Source organism: Pinus tabuliformis, chromosome 4_2, assembly GCF_031772625.1.
Source record: "Pinus tabuliformis cultivar Carrire ecotype Pingquan chromosome 4_2, CPIR1, whole genome shotgun sequence".
Classification (NCBI taxonomy): Eukaryota; Viridiplantae; Streptophyta; class Pinopsida; order Pinales; family Pinaceae; genus Pinus; species Pinus tabuliformis.
The window spans coordinates 507426506-507447471 of NC_142304.1; the positions used below are offsets into that span (position 1 = coordinate 507426506).

The following is a 20966-nucleotide window of genomic DNA, read 5'->3' on the forward strand; positions in this document are numbered from 1 at the left end:
ACCTATGAAGGCCTTGGAGATATGAAAGGTGCATATAATTGATTCTACTCTACAAATATGTCATGATGAAGAAGCCATCCAACAAAAACATCATTTAGTGTTGAAGCAATATCAGGATGAAGTCATGAAGGGCTACTAGATCAAAACATGGGAACAAGAAAGTACAAAGAAGCATCCATGTGAAGAGTAGTCTGAAGCATAGGCAAGATGACAAGGAATAACCAGATGGCAAGAGAACCTGAAATATGACCAAAAAGCCACTTTCCACGAAGGAAGCAATGACATGACAAACCAGGAAGGACAGTGATCGATGGATGGTGCCCTACCAAGAAGAAGTTCGAATAAAGACTTCATGACATCAAAGGAAGGAAGGAGATCAAGCCGCTGGAGGACCCGCGCAGAAGAATTTGTTGATGCATGGACAAGTCCCTGGCTAAGAGGGAGTTATAAAAAATTCCTGATTACAAAGGAACTTGGACAAGTGCCTTATTAGAGGATACTTGGGCATGTCTTCCTCAATTGAGAGGAAGTGATAGACACAACATTCTTATCTTCACTTGTGAAGAAAGAATGGGAGAATTGGTTAATAATTTGGCATCTGATACTCTTTGAGGATGTCTAGGGCATCTAAGACAAGAGTAGGCAAGAGGATTGATATTCTTTGAGGGTTAGGAACCCAAGATAAGAATAGTCCTAGAAGGTCATACTCAGTGAACATCCGGGTGGGTATGTACCTTGAGAGACAATGACTAAGGTGTCTATAAGTCATTGGTCTCGCCAACATTGTTATTATAGATCTGACCTGCAAATATATGATAATAGAAATATACCCAAAAATAACAAGATTTGAATATAGATAGAAATGCTTCTTTATTGATCAAACCCTTAAGGTAGGGCAACACCATACATTCACTTCTTAAGGAAGAAGAACACTCCACAAGCCATATTCTTGTTCATACAATAAGCCTTCACATCTCTCAATGAAGAGTCTCTAGCCTCTATATAGGCCTCATACATACAATACCATGGGTCATCACCATGGTTCCCTCAATACCATCTATCTAATACAATGGGCTTATTATATTATTACTAACTACTTATGGTCCCTTACATGATACGGGTTAACCACTTTATTTATTACTATGGCCCATCCCATTATTACATTATTCCCTTGGGTACCTCCATCTGTACCCCGTACTATCCCCACTAGGTATACTACATTCCACCCCCCATTAAACATGCTTCATCCCCGAAACATAAGAAGAACACAAATAATAAGATCTACTCAAAAGAGTAGTCCACTGGTACCATGCACGTGCATCTAGCCATCCCAGAGAAAGGTGAACCCTCGATCTAGCTGGTGCCTCGCTCGCTTGAGATGGAAGTTGACCCTGGCAGCTCTTCTATGTTGATGTGTAGTAGGTGGATCGTCGCCCCTCTCTATCTGTCATGCAGGGGTTGTCGTCCTTGTGGCTAATTCGTTGCCATCTTGTAGGTTGTTTTCTTGCAGGGTGATGTGGGTGGTGATATGCTGAAGTTTTAACCAACAGTGTATCTTTCTTTAATTCACCACCTAATGGAGCCTGATTGGTATCTGGTACATGTTGTGGCATCTGTTGTTGTTGCTTATCTTCCAATATTACTTCAACCACAGATTTCGTACCTGTAACATTTTCTGCTTCAACCTCCTTGGACTCTACCTGTTTTTCTCGTACCTGGTTTGATGTTTGTGTTTGGTTGTCGACCATCAAGGGCTCATCATCTAATGTGTCAGTCCCTCGAACATCTTCTGCTTCAGCATCTTTGGACTCTACCTGTTTATTGATGAAAATATCTTGTAATGTAATTTTCTTCTTTTTATACCAGAGCTTCAGGAATTTTTTCTGCACATTAATATTGATAGTACCCACAAATTCCATCCAAGGGTATCCCAAAACAACATCCATGTTATCCATATCTGAAGTATAAAATTCACAATGCAACACATACTTATCCATAGAAAGCTTCAAATCTTTATAAACTTGAACATCATCATTATCAACTTATGTGTTTTCAATGTGTTTTGCTGGAACTTGCAATTTTTTTGCCAAATTAACATTGATAAAATTATGCTTGCAGCTAGGATTTATAGACACAATGATCTTCTCCTTCTGAATCAATCCATGAACTTGTAATAAGGAGATACCAGTAGAAAATAACCCTTTAGGTTTCTTGGTTTCCTTTTTTTCCTGTAAAAATAAAATCTTTGTTAAGTTTTGTGGTCTCCTCCTTTTTAGTACGAGACCATTTGTCCACAAGGAGTTTTTCAAATTCTTCATCTAAAAATTCGAACTTCTGGGTGCCAAGTGAGTACCACCATATGGCAGCTTCGTCCTTCACATTATGCCATAGGAAACTTCTCCAATATTTCTGATGTTTTTTCTTAAAAAAAATTATGAATTCTTCAATAGTAGGACCATTATCTTTCCCTGTAAAAAATTGCTTGCTAGAAACCATGAAGAGAACTTTGAAAAGAAAATCACTTAGCGAAAATTTGAAATGGTCACAATTTAGTCAATATTGCTCAGAATCCCTATTATGACCTGTTTTCGGAAATGGAACAACCATTATGCATCTTTCTATGTAATAGAAATCCCGATATAGGCACTGGAATTCCATATTCGTGCTGCAACTATCCCACCGTCACAAAAATTCTGAGAAAATAGTTGTTTTTAAATCAGCGATATCTCCCTCATCCGGACTTTGATTCGACTTTTTCTTTTTTTAAATTGGGTATTTTTTTGTAACGAACCTAGATCTCTAATTAGATTCTGCAAATTTTGCATCAGAACGTACAGATATGATCTGCAAAGTCGTCGCCCCGAAAAATGTCTACAACACAATTGATTTTTAAATCAGTGGTATCTCCCTCATTCGCACTCTGATTTCACTGATTTTTTTTTTCAAATTGGGTATTTTTTTGCAAAGAACCAAGATCTACAATGATATTCTGCAAATTTTGCACCATAACATACATATCTGATCTACAAACTCGTCACCCCAAAAAGTTCCTACTAAAATAAAAAATAAAAATTCTCTGTTTTGCCCAAGAAAACACTCTGATACCACTTGTTATAGATCTAACCTGCAAATATATGATAATAGAAATATACCCAAAAATAACAAGAAATGAATATAGATAGAATGTTTCTTTATTGATCAAACTCTTAAGGTAGGACAACACCATACATTTACTCCTTAAGGAAGGAGAACACTCCACAAGCCATATGCTTGTTCATACAATAATCCTTCACATCTCTCAATGAGGAGCCTCTAGCCTCTATATAGGCCTCATACATAAAATACCATGGGTCATTACCATGGTTCCCTCAATACCACAATGGGCTTATTAAATTATTGCTAACTAGTTGTGGTCCCTTACATGATACGAGTTAACCACTTTATTTATTACTATGGACCATCCCATTATTACATTATTCCTTTGGGTACCTCCCTCTGTACTCCATACTATCCCCCCTAGGTATACTATAATTGTGCGCTGATCTATTGAGAGATATAGTTTTCAGTCAAGGCCTTGTTGTGGAAACAATGCAGGTTACTATGATGCTATAACAGATGGATTGTCAATCCGGTTTCTCTTATGTGAATTCTTCAAGATTGAAAAATAGTCGAACACCTTGTAACGAGTTATGACTACCTCCATAGTTAAGAGGGAGTGTTGAAGAAAGTGTAACTAGGTTCGGTTTTCATAAATGTAATTTTGACATTTGTATTTATTCAAAAAAAAAAGAAATTATTTTTATATTATTTGTCAATGAGTTTCTTGCTCATTGAAGTAGGTCAAGCACATGTTTAAGTGCTTCTAAGAAGTCAAAACGTCAATGTATTTATGTAAGACCCTTAGAGGGCATGTTACACTATGTAGAATATTGTATAAGGTCAAAGGAATACCTCCAAGCCAAGTACAAGTCCTCTCCATGCAGCAACGTCCTTCAAAAGAGGCTAAACGATGAAAATTGATGAAGAAAATGTATGTCAGCCTACAGTGAGCAAGTCCTCTATAAATAGAGGTTGTCCATTCCCTCAAAAGACAACGAAAAACATCTATGAAATCAGCGAAGTGAAGTAGCCGAAAAAGAGAAGGGAAAACCTTGTCTAAAGGGTCTCCTAGTGCAGTGAAGGAAGGAGGAAAACCGAAGTGAAGAGGATTGTTTCTAGGGCTAGAAATAGTCACACGTGCGAAGAAAAGGAGGTCAAGTCTGTGGGTATGACAACAAGGACAAAACAGTCCATGAACTAGTGTTGTTTGGGCTTGAAACTAGGCCTATAAGGCCTCCCAAGTCAAGCGAAGAAGCCTATCTCTCTAGAGAAGGAAAATGACCCTAATTCTCTAGGGTTCCTACCATACATGGCAAAACTAGGGCTGTTGTTCAGTCACATCAAGTTTGTAGACCTACCTCAAGAAGAATGTCATTGGATCAAGAGAAGGGTGTCTCCTTAAGTGAAGAACATCTTGAAGAAAGGAAGAAGAATATCTCATCAAGAAGCTAACATAGCCAAGGTCTCTAGACAAAGCGGTGAAGAAAAAGACAAAGTGCTAGGGAGCAAAGTGTCGGAAGGAGGAAACCTATGTGCCGGGAACAAATTACAGAATAGAGGAAGGACTTAACTTGTGCTTGGAGGACATCCTAGTCAAGGGTCTAGGGTTTGGCATTGATCAATAAGAAGCTTCAATAAGAGAAACTTACCAAAGGGTTTTCCTCTCTAAGAGAGAGAGGTTTTGGCCCTGGCAAAGAGCCAACATCTGTGTTCTTGTCTTTATGTTTTTGGTAGCAGTTTGATGAAACACACACACACACTAATAAGAAGAAGAAGATCAAGCTAAGATAATTGTAAAAGTGCTTCACAAATTGTTATCAAGTCAAGAAGAATCCTAATATACATCATTGCCCTTGATTCTTCAATAGGCACACCATCCAACCTCCACTGGCATGCGCTCCATCCAACCTCTGTCGCGATAGTAATTAATGGGTGATCCTCTTCGTGTAAGCTAACAGATCTTCTAGGCATTCGGCTCGTTAGCATAGGCATTTCAAATTCGATGATAACATAGATTCAATTTAGATTGAGGGAACAAGAAGATTTGGAGGTTTTTTCTGTAACGATTTAGTTTGGATATGAAGTACAATTCTTCTGGTCATCCAAACCGATTCAAACAACCATTGTAAGGATTACCCTAGTTGACTTAATTGCAGGTTGAAACGACATCAAAAAGAGTCTAACATTCCCAATATGAGACGAATGATTCCTCAAAGGTACTAGCTTGACTAGCTTATGTCTGAAGCACAATTGGTCAGGGGGTGTGGCTATAAATTGTCATGTCAAGCACTCACGCAAAAGTTGAATTAAAGAAGTGAATAGTTAAATCACATTTGAATAACCAGGTGGTCACAAAGTTGAAGTCAAATCACCACCGTAAACAACACTAGGAAAATTAACCAATAACAGGGTGGTAGGATTGCCATTTTCTTTTTCATTTGTGTGGCAATTTGGCACACAGAGATGGCTCGAAGCTATTTTATTCACTTTAGAAAGACATGGCCACATCAAAGATGTGGAGATACATTTAAAACAAACTGTTCGTGAAGCATTGACAAGTACATTTATCATGCCCTAGGTTATGTACGAACACTATTTAATGAGGTGTTTTTGTTATTGGGCAAGTTAGATATTCTCACTAAAGCATCATTGAAAATGTTGGTCGTGCATTAATGGTGTGATCAATTTATTGGTATAGATCATATTGTTTTTAATTGTTTATCACATAAACAAAATTTAGCTTCTAGTGTTTATTGCAACATTATAAGAATAACAAATGTGGCAATCTCTAGTCATAGCAATTGTTGTTTGTTTTTTGGGTAAGAAGTTGATAGCTATTGGAACACATAATCCGCGAAAACAATTAAAGCAACTAAGAGATGGTTGAAGTGATATGGAGTATGTTCTCATAAACTCTTCGTTAAATATATTTATGTATCTATGAATATATGTAAATTATGATTATTTCAAAGGTTTAGAGTTAATTTGTTTTTTCAAAGTTTTATCAATTTGTTTAATAATACATGTGAGATTAAGCATTTTAAATTTTCAAACGAAAATAATTTATACATATTATATAAATATTATGAAATTATTAAAATGTGTTCTTTCCACTGACTACTAAAGTAAAAATGAAACTATGCGCAACCAAATAAGTTATTAACTTTCATAAAAGCCAAAATCCATCTCGGAATCTATTTGATTAAAATTTATTAAAATTACAATTTTATAGAACCTTATATATTTATTTAGGCATTAAAGAATTAAAACTACTTACTTTATACTCTTTTGATCTTATCTACTATGAAATCGTCATCTATATTGATATATTTGTTATTTACAATTATATTCACCTAGAACTTTTGGTTGTACATTCTTAACTAGATTTTCTACAATGACCAAAACCTGTATGGCTATTCCGTGATATCTCATTGCACTTAGTAGATCCATTGCTAAGTACATGAGCTGGCTTAACTAGGATTTTGTACAATGATAAAATTCTTATGTGGCCATCCCATCATATCCACTGGCATTATAAGTATGTTTCATATGCATGAGTTGGATTTGTATAACTAAGCAGTATCATCTCTGCAGGTAGAAAAAAAGCAATGGAAACTAATGCAGTGTACTATCAAATTAATATAAACTTTCGATGAAATATTTATATCTTTATTGTTTTTTACTTTAATATAGCGATATTCAAACTACACCGCAGGGACTAGCTACTATGTAACACTTGTTATAAATCAATATTTTTCAGTCATCGAACAATAATAAATGAACAATAATAAATGGTCGCATTCATAATTTTCATTGAACTGACAATCACATGACCCTTTCCTTATATGCATCCAAGTTAAAAGCCCCCAAAGAACCACATGTTGGTTTACTCGGGGTTGGATGAAAACTAAAACCTGCAAGAACTAAAATGGCACTGACACTCCACTCCGCATTGACCAAATATATGCTCCTATTTCTGCATTAACCACGGCAGAGACAAATTTATAGCTCCTCCCACCAATGCCATCTTTGGCCTAACAAAGTAGTTACTATGCAACTCCTCCAAAAAGCACATACACCATACTTTTAACATATTTGCTATATATTAACCACTTATATCTGAAGCAAAGATTCCGCACTAACAATCACTGCTATGTTCAGCAAACTGCCCAAAAACTGCTCCACAATTACACCTTGTACTGAAAAAGGCTGGGAGTAGTTTTCTTAATAAATAGCAAGCCTACTATTTGTGTGTTTCTGTTTAAATTTCACAATACAACCTACATCAAATTTTTAGTCATAACAAAAACACTCCTAACGTTCCTTTATACAAAGTACTTATCCAGTTCTCTTTTAAAGCAAACTCTAGCATAACGAGATGGGAGAGCCATAACTGCACAGCAAGGCCCACCATCATCGGCCCAAAATTGAAAAAGGTCTTTATCATGGAGAAAATTGATATTGCCCCGATGCTGAAGCCGCTCTCTGTGAACTCCATACAAATGCAGTTTCGCATCTTCAATATTTTCAGAGTGTTGACTTTGTAATTTTTTTCAAAACTTGACTTACAATTTTTTTTCCCAGAAGCCTTGACTTGCATACTTAACATGACATATTCAAGCACAATAACGTGATACCGGGAAGTTTAAATCAATAGAAACAACTTATTTTAATTACTTTAATAAATTTCACAGACAAATGCAACCATATTATTGAGGATTTGCCGTAGACCACATAAACTGAATAGATCTGCCGGACGCAATTGAGTAAGATGGAATATGCTGCATATATTGATATTCTCTAACAAATGCTGAACCCAAGGGGATTTAAAGATATTGAAAGAAAGTGCATAAATAGTAAGAGCAGGTCTTCAACTACAATTATATAGAAAGATATTTTTGCATTTACTTATGCTCTTTTAAATATGCTATGAACTGGCCAACAAACTGCTTTAGACATTGTCCCAGACCAAACTTCCTAGAACAATATGTACCTGCTTAAATATACTTGAGAGATAATACAGGTAGCACAATCTAATGAAACTTTATTAATGATCCACAAAAAATGTCTATTGCATCTCTGTAAGATTTAAGATGCCCGTGTTCTATACTATCATCAACCTGTATTTGAACACAAATTCACAATCACTTACAGATTTTTGCAACACTCAAAAGAGGGGACTTTATTTACACACAGCTCTCACTGATCACAAGATATTTTAACTTCAAAATAACAGACACATTCCACTAATGAGTTTGTCTCCGCAGAAATGCCTGCACTGTATTTCCTATGCCTGCACCAATAGCTGTTGCCAGTTGCGTTGCCTGTGTTTAGCAGCAAAATTGAACGAACAATAAATACTCTTACAGAGATGCTTGATGAAGCCAAGATTATCAAATTCAATAAATACAACATAATGTGAAAAGTTTGCTCAACTACCTCTTGAACAGTTTTACGACAATCAACTGCATCACTGACACGGCGATCTAGAAATGTCCAGGTGTTCCTAAATTCTGGTTGAAGCATATGATCAAAATAGAATTATAACGAGTTTGTTTGTCATGTTTCCTCTACAAGTCTCAACATTTTAAAATATTTGATATCACTAGGCATAAAACAGTGCTGAATAAGAAAAAGGGAAGCCAAGAACATGCTTGGTACACCAATAAATAGCAGGTTCCATTACCTGGTGAGTAATCTGTTAGCATGTAAAGTTCTGTTGCTGCATAAATTCCTCCTAGAAGGGTACGCTTGGCATACCAGTCAAGATCTGTTGATCGGTCACCAGCAGCATGCCAAATTTCATCCATTAAAATAGCCCTTTGCTTAAAGCTTGTTGGAAGATTGGGTGGATTTGCCTGATGCAGAAAGACACAAAAGTGAGAAGACTAACCCAAACTAATAATATGGCATTGCAACCAAGGAGAAGGGCATATGATTGTACTCCTATCTTTGGCAAAGAATCAAGTACAAGATGAATATTCAATAGAAGAGAATGGACTAAGTGGAATGAAAACGGTTATACCAGAAAAGCCAATCACAATGTCACAAACACACAGAGGGCATTAGTTTATCCTTCCATTCATATCTTCAAGAGTGTCAATCTAGTGACAAACGATACATTTGTACCATAGACCTTAAAGGCACTTGCATACTGCAAGAATGAGCTAGTCAACAAACCTGAATGCTTAATGCTTGAGGCCATTTAGAAATGTAGGGGACCTGCATTTCTAGACGAATTCGAATGATTTTGGCTAGGCGATCATGAAGCACCAGATGGGATAGTTCTTCTTCACGGGATTCAATCTCCCCCAGTAGCCTTTGCAGACAATCATCCATGAAGTACTGCATAAAAAGAAAGACATTACTTAATGTCTTTTAACATTTGCATCACATTTTGAATATCAAAACATTAAAATTCCAACATGTTCTATAGATAGAATCATAAAAGCGTATTTCTCAAACTAGCATTTATTATTTAATGATATTATTTAATCTCATTCTCAGAGGTCTAGTTAGACAATGCTAAAGATAGAATAGATTCCTGAAGCTCAGAGTTTCAATAATGAGAACATACACTCACCAACATTATGGAGTACAAAAATTTGAATAGCCCTTGGAATAACACCAAGATTTGAGCTGTTATAGATAAAAACATAAAAATTATATAAAAAGAATTTAGATTTCAAGAACTTTTTGCATCTCCAAATCTTGGTGTTATTCCAAGGGTGCCCAACTGTTTGAGTTGTGCATAAATACACACTCACGACTCACCGTTGTCTCATGTAAAGTATTCTATGCAAAAGGGTATCTATATCCCATCTTGAAATCTATCTCAAACACTCTATTATAATGTTTTATACCTAAGGTTACCTACATCTTTGTTGTTCTCTTGTGATAGTCATTTCTTTGTGCATTGGTTATTGTTTTCTTTAGCATATTTGCGCACTTGTGATCAGCTCTAGCACTACAATTTTGGAGTTATCTTGGCAGTTATCACAAATTTCTCTCTCTAATGCACTTGTGCTAGGGCCTCTTTCAAGAGTCCACTTTCCTGGTAATGTTATCTTCTACATTTATTGCAGGTTGTAGGGTTTGATAGTGGTTCCATTCGATTCTTCTCTCTTCTGAACTTATCATTGGTATTCTAGAGGGTGAGAACCTTGTAGAAATTTACAAGTTCATTGACTTTTACTGGATGACAAAAATTTCACCTCACATAAAGGTTCCTTGGATTTAGTCCCGGTGAAATTCATCCTTGGGACTGATCTAAAATACTGGTTTGCAGCAGCAAATGTTCGATGATGTTACATCACACTTTGACCCATTACATGAGGAAGCCCAGGAGAAAATATACCAAACATATGCCAACATGATTTGGCCCTTAGGGCACACTTTTCCAAGTATAAACCAGATCAGAAATTCACATTATTAGAGCAGAATTTAGAACGGCAAATCTGCCATATTATCTTTGAGATGTCACTTAACACTTTCAACAATTTGTTATGTCAAATCAGCATGAACGGCTTGTTTGCCCTGTGAACCTTGAACCAAAGATATAAGCGACCTATAAAAGCCCATTGCAACAAGCTAGAAAGGTTATCTAACGGATTACTTAAGTTCCTCTTGTTGAGCTACCACACCATCTCGCTGCCAATAAATTAAACTAGGAGACACCACAGTAATAAACAAACAAACAGAAGCTACCCAATCAAGAAAATCAAATTTGTAACTACACCATTTTAGACAGCAGGAAACTTTGTGTGTGTGTGCGAAATGAAGTGCATGTACATACTTGCAACTTATTACACCCCGATAAAATCTTCAAGCTTCCCAAAACCCTGGTTAGGGAAACCATGAAAATCCTAGCCACCATCAAATATCAACAAGCTAACATCAACACTAACAAATCCTCCTTGGCTTCAACAAACTTGTTTCATACAAATTGTCCATGCTAGAACAATTGTCTTCCTTGGGACTTGTAAACCCTAGCTATGTTGCAAGCCAAGACAACTCTAGCAATAGCCTCCATGTTTACGCCAGAAGGACAAAGGGTGCTTCAAAGAGGAATGACCATTGACGCTCCAAGAGTGGTCACCGCTAAGAAAAAGGAAGTTATTTTCCGGCATGGAGACATGACATGGGCTGCACAGTGCATGGGAACACAACAAAAGGCATGATGGGGATAGGCATTACCCAAAAGATATCCAAGCTTTGTTGAATAAGCACCAGAAGGTCTTTGAGAATATTTCGCCAAACAAACCACCAGACGGGTTTCGAGCATACAATAGAATTAGAGGAGGGAGACAAGCCAGTGATCACTACACCATATAGGCACCCCAAAAGATTTGAGGAGATAGATAAGGCCATTAAAGAATTGTTGGATATGGGGCACCTAAGGCCCAGCACTAGCACTAGCACATTCGCATCCTTCTTAAGAAGAAAGATGCGACAATGAGGATGTTCATAAATTACAGAGCCCTCAACAAGACAATAAAGAACAAATACCCAATACAACGGATCAGTGAACTCTTGGATGAGCTGCATGGGGCAGTGCACTTCTCCAAAATTGGTTTGAGGTCAAGCTATCATTAGATTAGGGTTCGAGAGGACCTAAAGAAAACATCCTTCAAGTTTCACTATGGGCACTCTAAGTTTCTCATCATGCTATTTTGACTAACGAATGTAGCAGCTACTTTCCAGTCATGTATGAACCATATATTCAAGAGGCAACTACGGAAGTTTCTACTCGTTTTCTTCGATGATCTCCTCATTTACAGTAGAACTTGGGAGGAACACTTGAAACACTTGGAGGTGTTGGAAAATCGGAAAGGCAGAAAGATTTTCTCTTATTGATAATGACTTGTGATTTCCTTAAGTTATTATATTTCTTATGTTCTTCTTTTTATCTTAGTTCATAAAGCAATGACCAAAAACAAAACACGAGGATCAAGGACACTAAATGTAGGCGCACAGCCAGCGAAAAACCCCTATATAGGGAAAAACCCAGTCAAAAACTCTTCCTTCAGTAATTCAAATTAGATAGACCAAGACCCTAGACCAACAGACCTTCCTCCTCCACGAAGTCAGCACTTAAACTGTTCTTTCAACCTTCAAAGATCAACTGCAACAATACTGCATCAACCCTGCTTCAATATTGCATCAATACAGCATCAAGGACAGAATTTTGAGCATACTGCATCAAAATTTCGACCATACTGCATCAAAATTTCGGCCCAACTTCAAGACTGCAATTTCAGCCTTCCAGCAACATCAATTTCTTCGCATGTGTGAGACAAGAGAGGGAGAATTTTGACTTCCATAGCAAAATAATGACCTTCTCCTTCGCTAGCCCTTTCCTTCTTCCTTCTTGAATTTCACACTTTTACTGCTGCTAGCTACTGCAATTCGAACTTGTGTGAGATCTCCTTCAAATGAGTCAAGTTGTTGCTTATATATAGTCCTTCTAGGTGATTGAATTCTTCCCTTGAGGCTGACTTGTCCTTCCTTGAGGCCGACTTGGTGGAGGAGGCCTAATTAACCTAATTTATATTAAAATAATTTTCTTTCTTGACAAATAATTCCCAAGAAGGGATCTTTGCATTGTGACAAGGATAGGGACACTTCACATAAACCCTAGAAGTCTTCAATGGAGACTTTGACCTAAATACAATTGACCCAAGCATGAAACCCATGCTTTAATAATAAAATTTCTTTAATAATAAAATTTCTTTTTCTATCTTTTGATAAATACATCCATTATGATTTAAGTACAATTATGAAGACCGACACTCGTTACATTCTTCAACACTCCCTCTTAACTAGGGAGGTATTCATAGTTACCTATATCTATAGAGGTACATGGAAGATCTCAAAATGAACTATGAAGAGTTCAGCACACTCAGTGCTACAGACAAGATTCCTTATCAGAGTACTCTATCCGGATGGGACTAAGATGGACTCAAGCTTTCAGTTAGTTTAGGTACCATCAGGCTTACTAGCTAACCATCAACCCAGGGATCTAGGTGTGTATCCAAGGTCAGAGCTCCAAGACCAACGCCACCCTCCCTCTTCGGGATCTAGACATCAACACATAGGTTGGCAAGATGTCCTCCCAAGCATCTGCCATTAGATGCTTCATCTCTCCCTAATAAACTAGATTTGTCCAAGCATGCTTCCAAAGTGTTCATCCTTCTTATGGAGAGATTTATTTGTACAAACACAAACCTCAATCAGCAATAAATTATTAAATATACATATACAAGTAAACACAAACCTTCGGGGTCCTCAATCATCCTGATGCCACTTATATCAAGTTATTCATATGCAACTAGTCGGAAGCTTTTCTTCTTTCATTTCTTCAGCAACATCAAGACATCCTCAATACATTGTAGTACTTTCATTCATTCTCCAATTTCTTCTTCAAGGTATCCATCATGATTATCATAATATGCCCTCCCTCTCAACTGTTGAGATGTACCCTTTCTTCTATCTAGGCTCCCTCTCAACTTAGCGAGATCAACTACTTTCTTCTTCTATAACATCGGAAAACCTTTCACGACTTCATTCCTTCATACGGCATTAAGGTTATCTTGATCATCATCATTCATATAACTTCCTTTATCGAACATCTTCATCATCTTAAAGCTTATGTAACTGCAAACTTTAATAGCAAGTACAACCAAATACAAATCGAAACATGAAGTTAACTATATCAAAATCATCTCAATATAATGGAAGAAATTAGGTTTTCAAACATCAAACACCTAGTTAGGTTCATGATTAACAAGCGACACATACTTCTTGCTAGGTTTATTGTCATAAACCCTTTGACTACAATATAAAGCAACTCGATCAAGAAACCAGTCCCATTCTATCTAGGTCCTCAATATTACTTTCAGAGGTATGTCAAACTCTACTATGATTTACTGCAAACCCTAGATTCCAACTTCAAGACACGAACCTAGATATCAGTGATCAAATAACAATTCTACTATACATGTTAGATTCTACTAGGGTTTGTTGCAAACCCTAGATATTATCAACAAAACTAAATAATATTGGAAACAATATTATATCCTAGAATATCATTCTTAGACTAAAGTTTTGTTACAAATCCTATAATTCACAAACTATGAGCATCAACAATTAGGTTAGCATACTCACAGATACATATATAGGATTTCATGCACTAATATTTCTCATTAATGTCTACTAGGTAAACCCAAGACACAAACATTAGAAATACAACGAATTTTATCTAGGCTAGGGTTTCAATCAAACATACAAACATGCACCTAGGGTTTCATTCCTAGGTGCTTACTATAGATATTATAAGGGTTTTAACTTTTGCTCATAAACCTTAATTCATCAAACCCTAAATATATAGCAATTCAATACATAACTTTAGATAGTAAACCCTAAAGGACTAGGGTTTTTAGTATAACAATACCAAAACCCAAAACATAAAACGAATAGGTTTTCTAGATTTCATTAACAACCCTAAGTAGACTAGAGTTTCATAATCAATATTGACATACCCTTAGGTGAGGGCTTTACAGTGAACCTTTTAGGGTTCCACGAGAATGATCAAATGATAATAGAATGAGGGTAGATTCAATCTAATGAATAATCACCCTAACAAGAATCTTTACGATTCAAAAACCTTAGACATAACGATGCCAGTAATGTAAATTTTAAAAGAAAGAATGACCATACCATTTCCATGAAGAGAACTTTATAACAAAGCTTATAGTTTAAGACATACCTCGAGTTGTTCCTTAACAAACCTTGTATGACATCAATTCTTGAAGGGCTTCCTTTGCAACATAACTTTTTTCATGCTTCAAGTTTATCCTCTGAAGTCTTCTCCATAACTTTTGTGTATTCTGCAAGCCTTCCTAACCAAGGAAAATATAAAGAAATGGTTATTAGCATACAATACAAACACATCTTGATAAGATAGGGAAACCAAACATAAAAGATAAGACAAGGAGTAAGATACTTATCTTTGGTAAAATGGTGAGGTCTTCCTCTTAATCCAATCTTGAGGGATACCTACAACTTTATCAAAATAAAAGGTGTTCTAACAATACCTATTAGACCTACAAATTCTAGAGATCAAAACATAAAGGAAAACAATTCAAAACTTGGAACAGAAGGATATGCAAGGGATAGTGTCCCTAAGAATCCCTAGCAAATAAGTCTTTAACTTTGGATTCTTTCATCTTGTTCTTCTTTGGTGGTCCTTCATCAGCAACATTCGCATGTTCCCTTTCTCTCTTCTTATTACTTAGATTCTCTGGACAATGGCTTTTGTAGTGACCCATCTTGTGACAATTGTAACATTCAATCTTGGATAGGTCAACTTTCTTCTTTGGTCCTTTGAACTTTTTAAAGGTTCCCTTCTTCTTGTGATGAGCAGAATAGGCATTTGAGATGTTTTCTTCTTCATCCTCCTCCTTGTTGTTAGTTAACGATACTCGAGCTTCTTCTTGACTGCATGCATTCCACATTTGCTCAAATGTTGGTGTATCCTTCCAACTGTTAAGTCCTAATGCAAAGGCACTCCAAGATTTTGGTAGTCCTAGAAGAGCAGTAATTACGAGTTCCTTTTCTGGCACAACTTCATCTATTGCTTGGAGTTCATCTCTAATTCTAGATATCCTTATAAAGTAGGATGCCATAGTATTGTCTTTTGTCATCTTGATAGTTCTTAATTCATTCTTGAGACTTACTATTTGACCAATATTCTTGATAGTGAAGAATTTAAATAGAGCCTCAGACATTTCTTGAACGGAGTCTATGTTGGATATGTATGGAATGAGGTTGTCCTTTACTCCATCCACTATTGAGTTCATAGCCAATATTTATGTTTCTCTTAACTCTGCTTTCTCTGCTTCATCTGTAGGCTTCTTGATTTTTCCTAGAACCAGATCCAAAACTTTGTTCTTTTCAAGGATAAGGTCTATCCTCTTTTTCCAAGCCCTGTAGTTGGAGGCTCCTTCTAGTTTGTTTTCTCCCTTCATTGAGTTTGACATAGTTCTTGTAGATAGTAGGGCTATCTCCTTATATGATCTCTTTAATGACCTTCCTTCAATCTCATTTTCTTCATTACATCTCCAGACTGCCTTTTTCTTCCTTCGTCACCTTAGCTCTGATACCATGTTGGAAAATCGGAAAGGTAAAAATATTTTCTCTTATCGATAATTACTTGTGATTTCCTTAAGTTATTACTATCTTTCTTATGTTCTTCTTTTTATCTTAGTTCATCAAGCAATTACCAAAAACAAAACATAAGGATCGAGGACACCAGATGTAGTCGCACAACCAGGGCAAAACCCCTATATAGGGGAAAACCCAGTCAAAAATACTCCCTTCAGTAATTCAAATTAGATAGACCAAGACCCTAGACTAACAAACCTTCCTCCTCCACCAAGTCAGCCCTTAAACTATTCTTTCAACCTTCAAAGATCAACTGCAACGATATTGCATCAACCCTGCTTCAATACTGCATCAAGGACAGAATTTCGACCCTACTGCATCAGAATTTCGGCCCAGCTTCAAGACTGCAATTTCAGCCTTCTAGCAGCTTCAGTTTCTTTGCACGTGTGAGACAAGAGAGGGAGAATTTCAACTTCCTTAGCAAAATAATGACCTCCTCCTTCGCTAGCCCTTTCCTTCTTCCTTCTTGAATTTCACACTTTTATTGCTTCCAGCTACTGCAATTCGAACTTGTGTGAGATCTCCTTCAATGAGTTGAGTTACTGCTTATATCAGCAGGAGAACAAGTATGTTCTTAGAGGGATAGATTGCTTTGTATTTGATTCAATTGCTCAAAATAAATAAAACCACATCAAGGAGAGGGTGTTCCTAGTTGGGTTTCCCAAGAAAAACAATTTTGTTTAGTTGTGTGTCACTATATTTTTATCACTCGGATTATTTCGTTGCTTATGTGCATTGAGAAATTTTGTGTCTTAGTGAAAAAAATTTTTTGTTTTAGTTTGTAGTTTCCATTAGTTTTAGATTATTCATTCAAGAAGTTGTAGAATTTCAAGGAAATCAACACTTGAAGGGCTCCTTGGGTAATGAATTTATAAAAATATTTGCACAACATGTTCATTAATAGCCACATATTCCAATCTCACAACATGATCAACAACTTGATCTCTCAAGAAATGATATTTAATTGGGATACATTTTGTCTTTGAATGCATAACAAGGTTCTTGGAAATACTAATGGCACTTGTATTATCACACATAATGGGGATTGGGTCATCAAGCTCAACTTTGATATCCTTTAATGTTTGTTTCATCCACAGAATTTTAGTACATCAAGTAGTTGTAACAATGTAAACTTCAATTGTAGATAAGGAAATGGAATTTTCTTTCTTGCTTACCCAAGACACTAGAAAATTCCCCCGAAAGAAAGTTGTTCCACTAGTACTCTTCCTATCATCAATATTGTCAGCCCAATCAACATCAATATCGATTGTTGAAGTAAATATTTACCTTGTTTATACTAAATAACATAGTTTATCATGCCCTAAAGATACTTGAATATCCTCTTTACTTCATTAACATGACTTTCCTTCATATTTGCTTGAAATATGGCCACCAATCTGAAGCGAACAAAGTTCCTTCTACAAATTAATTACTCCAAAATATTTTGAATATAAAGATATCCATAAGGATACAAATATTATATATTAAAATGTGTGAATAAGAATAAGAATGATAATGAATGAATACAATGAGAACGAGAAGCTTGCTTATATACCACGCAAGTGTCTCTTCATGAAGAGTCATGTCTCATTTAGACATGCCTCTTCAACCTAATTACTAATTAACTAATAATTATTTATGCTTATTATCATTTACATTATTTTACATTTATTTATATATATTTTATTCGTTACATTGCCTTCTTCCTCAAAAAGCTTTGTCCTCAAAGCTTGTCGATGAAAAAGGCTTGATCTCTTTTTCGGCTTCAAAAGTCTTTCTGTCTCGGAATAGTCATCTTCGTCGATACAAGCTGATATGATCTTCTAAGTGACAAACAAAATTGTCGCACTGAGAAGGGATCAGACCATCCCAGATTAATCTTCTGTGTAGCACTGTGATTACTGTAATTTTGTAATGACTTGTTAGCACAAGACTGGATTGATGTTACATCATTATTCTCTGGAACATCAATTTGTTGTTTCTGGTCTAAATGGTCCCGATACGTAGCGTGGTTGATTTGTCTATTCTTATGATTCGGATGCCAATATGGGACTTTACTTTCCCTTATTGAACATGTGGCAATTTTTAGATTTTCTTTTGGCGAAGATGTTGTAGAGTTGGTTATGAAACATTCACTAGGGATGTTCATTGTCTGAACTGCAACATCTGTGTGTATCGTTTCTTCAACTAACTTGTCTTCTCGAGTTGTCATATTCATTGGATCGGTACTTGTTTTTTCATCAACTTGAATTCCTACATTTGATGCTTCCTTCTCAATAAGTTGTTGTACCTTGTTTTCTAATGACTTCTTATCCTTCTTAAGTTTCTTAATTTGTGTCAACAATTTTTCGCTGTGGTTTTTAAATCGAGAAATTTCTTCATTTTTGACAATAGTGATTTTGTCAATTTCACTTTGCATATTTTGTAATACTTTTTTTCCTTCTTGGGACATTACTTTTGAAATATCCGATATATCTTTTGGCATTACTGAATTAGGTTTCAGTGTAACATCTTGGAGTGTTATTTTCTTCTTCTTGTAAGAAAATGTTAAAAACATTTTCTTAGTATTTAGAATAAAGGAACCTAGAGTTTCCATCCAGGGTGATCCCAAAACAATGTCACTATCGTTAAAACATAAGGTTTTCACGGTGAATTGTGAGGTAAAAGTATAATCTCCAATATTTAGGTGTAGATTGCTTATGTCGTATTGTTTGTTACATGTGCCAAAAATATTTGTTTCAACTATATTTGATTCAGGAATTACCAATTGGTTAGCACATTTAGGACTAACATAATTACTTCTTTCAGCAGGACTGATAGAGATTATGATATCTCTTCCTGTGAGTGATCCTTTTATTTTAAATAGTGTGTAAACACATGTGCTAAAGGTTTCAGGAAACCTTTCATTACTAGTCTCCATTTTTGCCTTGATGTTTTTACGTAAACAATATGTCAACAGGAGCTATTTTTATTATAAAATATCACTTATTTCTTATATATATATATATATATATATATATATATATATATATATATTTCAAATATTCTCCTCTAATGTGGATTGTTAAAAACTTGAATACCCTTTCATTAAAAAAATACTCCTTTATATTGTTGCCCTCTATATATGTATGTATTTCTTTATATTAAGACTCCTTTTCAAATAACTTTATTATCTTATAATAATAATAGTTTCACTTCTTTTTTTTAATAATAAATTGGTCCCTTTTTTTATATACTTAATTACTTCCTTGATAAAATTTTAATGTCACCCCACTTAATAAATATAAAGGTCACGTCTTTTCATATGACACGGTCACGATGTTAAAATACCATGGGCTATTACCATGGGTTGTTTTTAAAACCTCCATTAAAATGTTCTCCACGTAAAAAGTAAAACGTATTCCTTTTGTTTTTTGTTTTTTTTTTTACTTTTTAAAATACCATGGGCAATTACCATGGGTTGTTTTTAAAACCATGGGCTTCTCCACGTAAAAAGTTTTAAATATACTTGGAAAGATTCCCTCTTATCTTTATTATGCACTTATTTTATTTTATTTTTTTCTTTTTTTTGAATTTGATTTTTTTTCTATATTTTTTTAATCTCTCTTTTTTTTTCTTTTTTTTCTTTTTTTTTAAATAATCTTTATTATTATTTTTGTTACATATATATATATATATAGCCAAAGGCCTGGTAGCGAGACGAAGAAACCCCAAATATTTATATTTAGCGAAACGCTTGCACTGCAACAGCAATAAATTTGACTCTTTGACGAAGAGTCGATAGCCAAAGACTTGGATCGAAAAACGAGCTTTGTGCACCGGTTAAACAACCTAGAGGACCAAACTGCTCTGATACCAAATGAAGCGAACAAAGTTCCTTCTACAAATTAATTACTCCAAAATATTTGGAATATAAAGATATCCATAAGGATACAAATATTATAGATTAAAATGTGTGAATAAGAATAAGAATGGTAATGAATGAATACACATGCCTCTTCAACCTAATTACTAATTAACTAATAATTATTTATGCTTATTATCATTTACATTATTTTACATTTATTTATATATGTATTTTATTCGTTACACAATCATACCACTTGCATGATATATAACCTAGAAGCAGTTAGGTACAACAAACTTCCAATCATGGATTTGTATGTCATTTGATTTACTATGGGGGACTCGTCTCCTTTGCTTATTTTACAACCAGTTACCATAGGTGTAAACACAAGTCTACAATCATCCATTCCAAACTTTTTCAAAGTTTATTTGAGGTACTTAGATTGGGAGATGAAAATACCTTTGGTTAACTGTGTGACTTACAATCCAAGAAAGAATGTCAGTTATCCTAGCACGTAAATCTCAAACTCCTTTTACATTGCTTCAGAAAATTGATGTCCCATCTGCTCTAGATCACTTCACTTCCAAATATGATATCATCTACATACACAACAATAATCAAAAAACTGTCATTTTCAGATTTAATATATAAATTGTTGTTTGTTGTCCCTTTTTTGAACATCGGTTGTTGTATATACTTATCTAGCCTAGTGTACCAAGCTCTTGGATTTTGTTTCAGCCCATGTAGATATTTTCTCAGTTCATACACAAGGTATTTATTGTTTGAGAGTAGAAAG

General features: G+C 35.4%; 1 protein-coding gene across 1 annotated transcript in view; it reads right to left on the reverse strand.

Annotated features, from left to right (window-relative positions):
* Window positions 1-8073: 8073 nt before the first annotated feature.
* Window positions 8074-20966, reverse strand: part of LOC149170224 (uncharacterized) — a 74583-nt gene continuing 61690 nt past the window's right edge. Inside the window, exons 3-6 of the mRNA XM_089428955.1 lie at window positions 9280-9444; window positions 8786-8957; window positions 8539-8612; window positions 8074-8423 (exon numbers count right to left, since the gene is read on the reverse strand). Of these exons, the coding sequence (XP_089285081.1) occupies window positions 8346-8423; window positions 8539-8612; window positions 8786-8957; window positions 9280-9444 (489 nt within the window). The 3' untranslated portion in view covers window positions 8074-8345. The remainder of the gene's footprint in view (window positions 8424-8538; window positions 8613-8785; window positions 8958-9279; window positions 9445-20966) is intronic.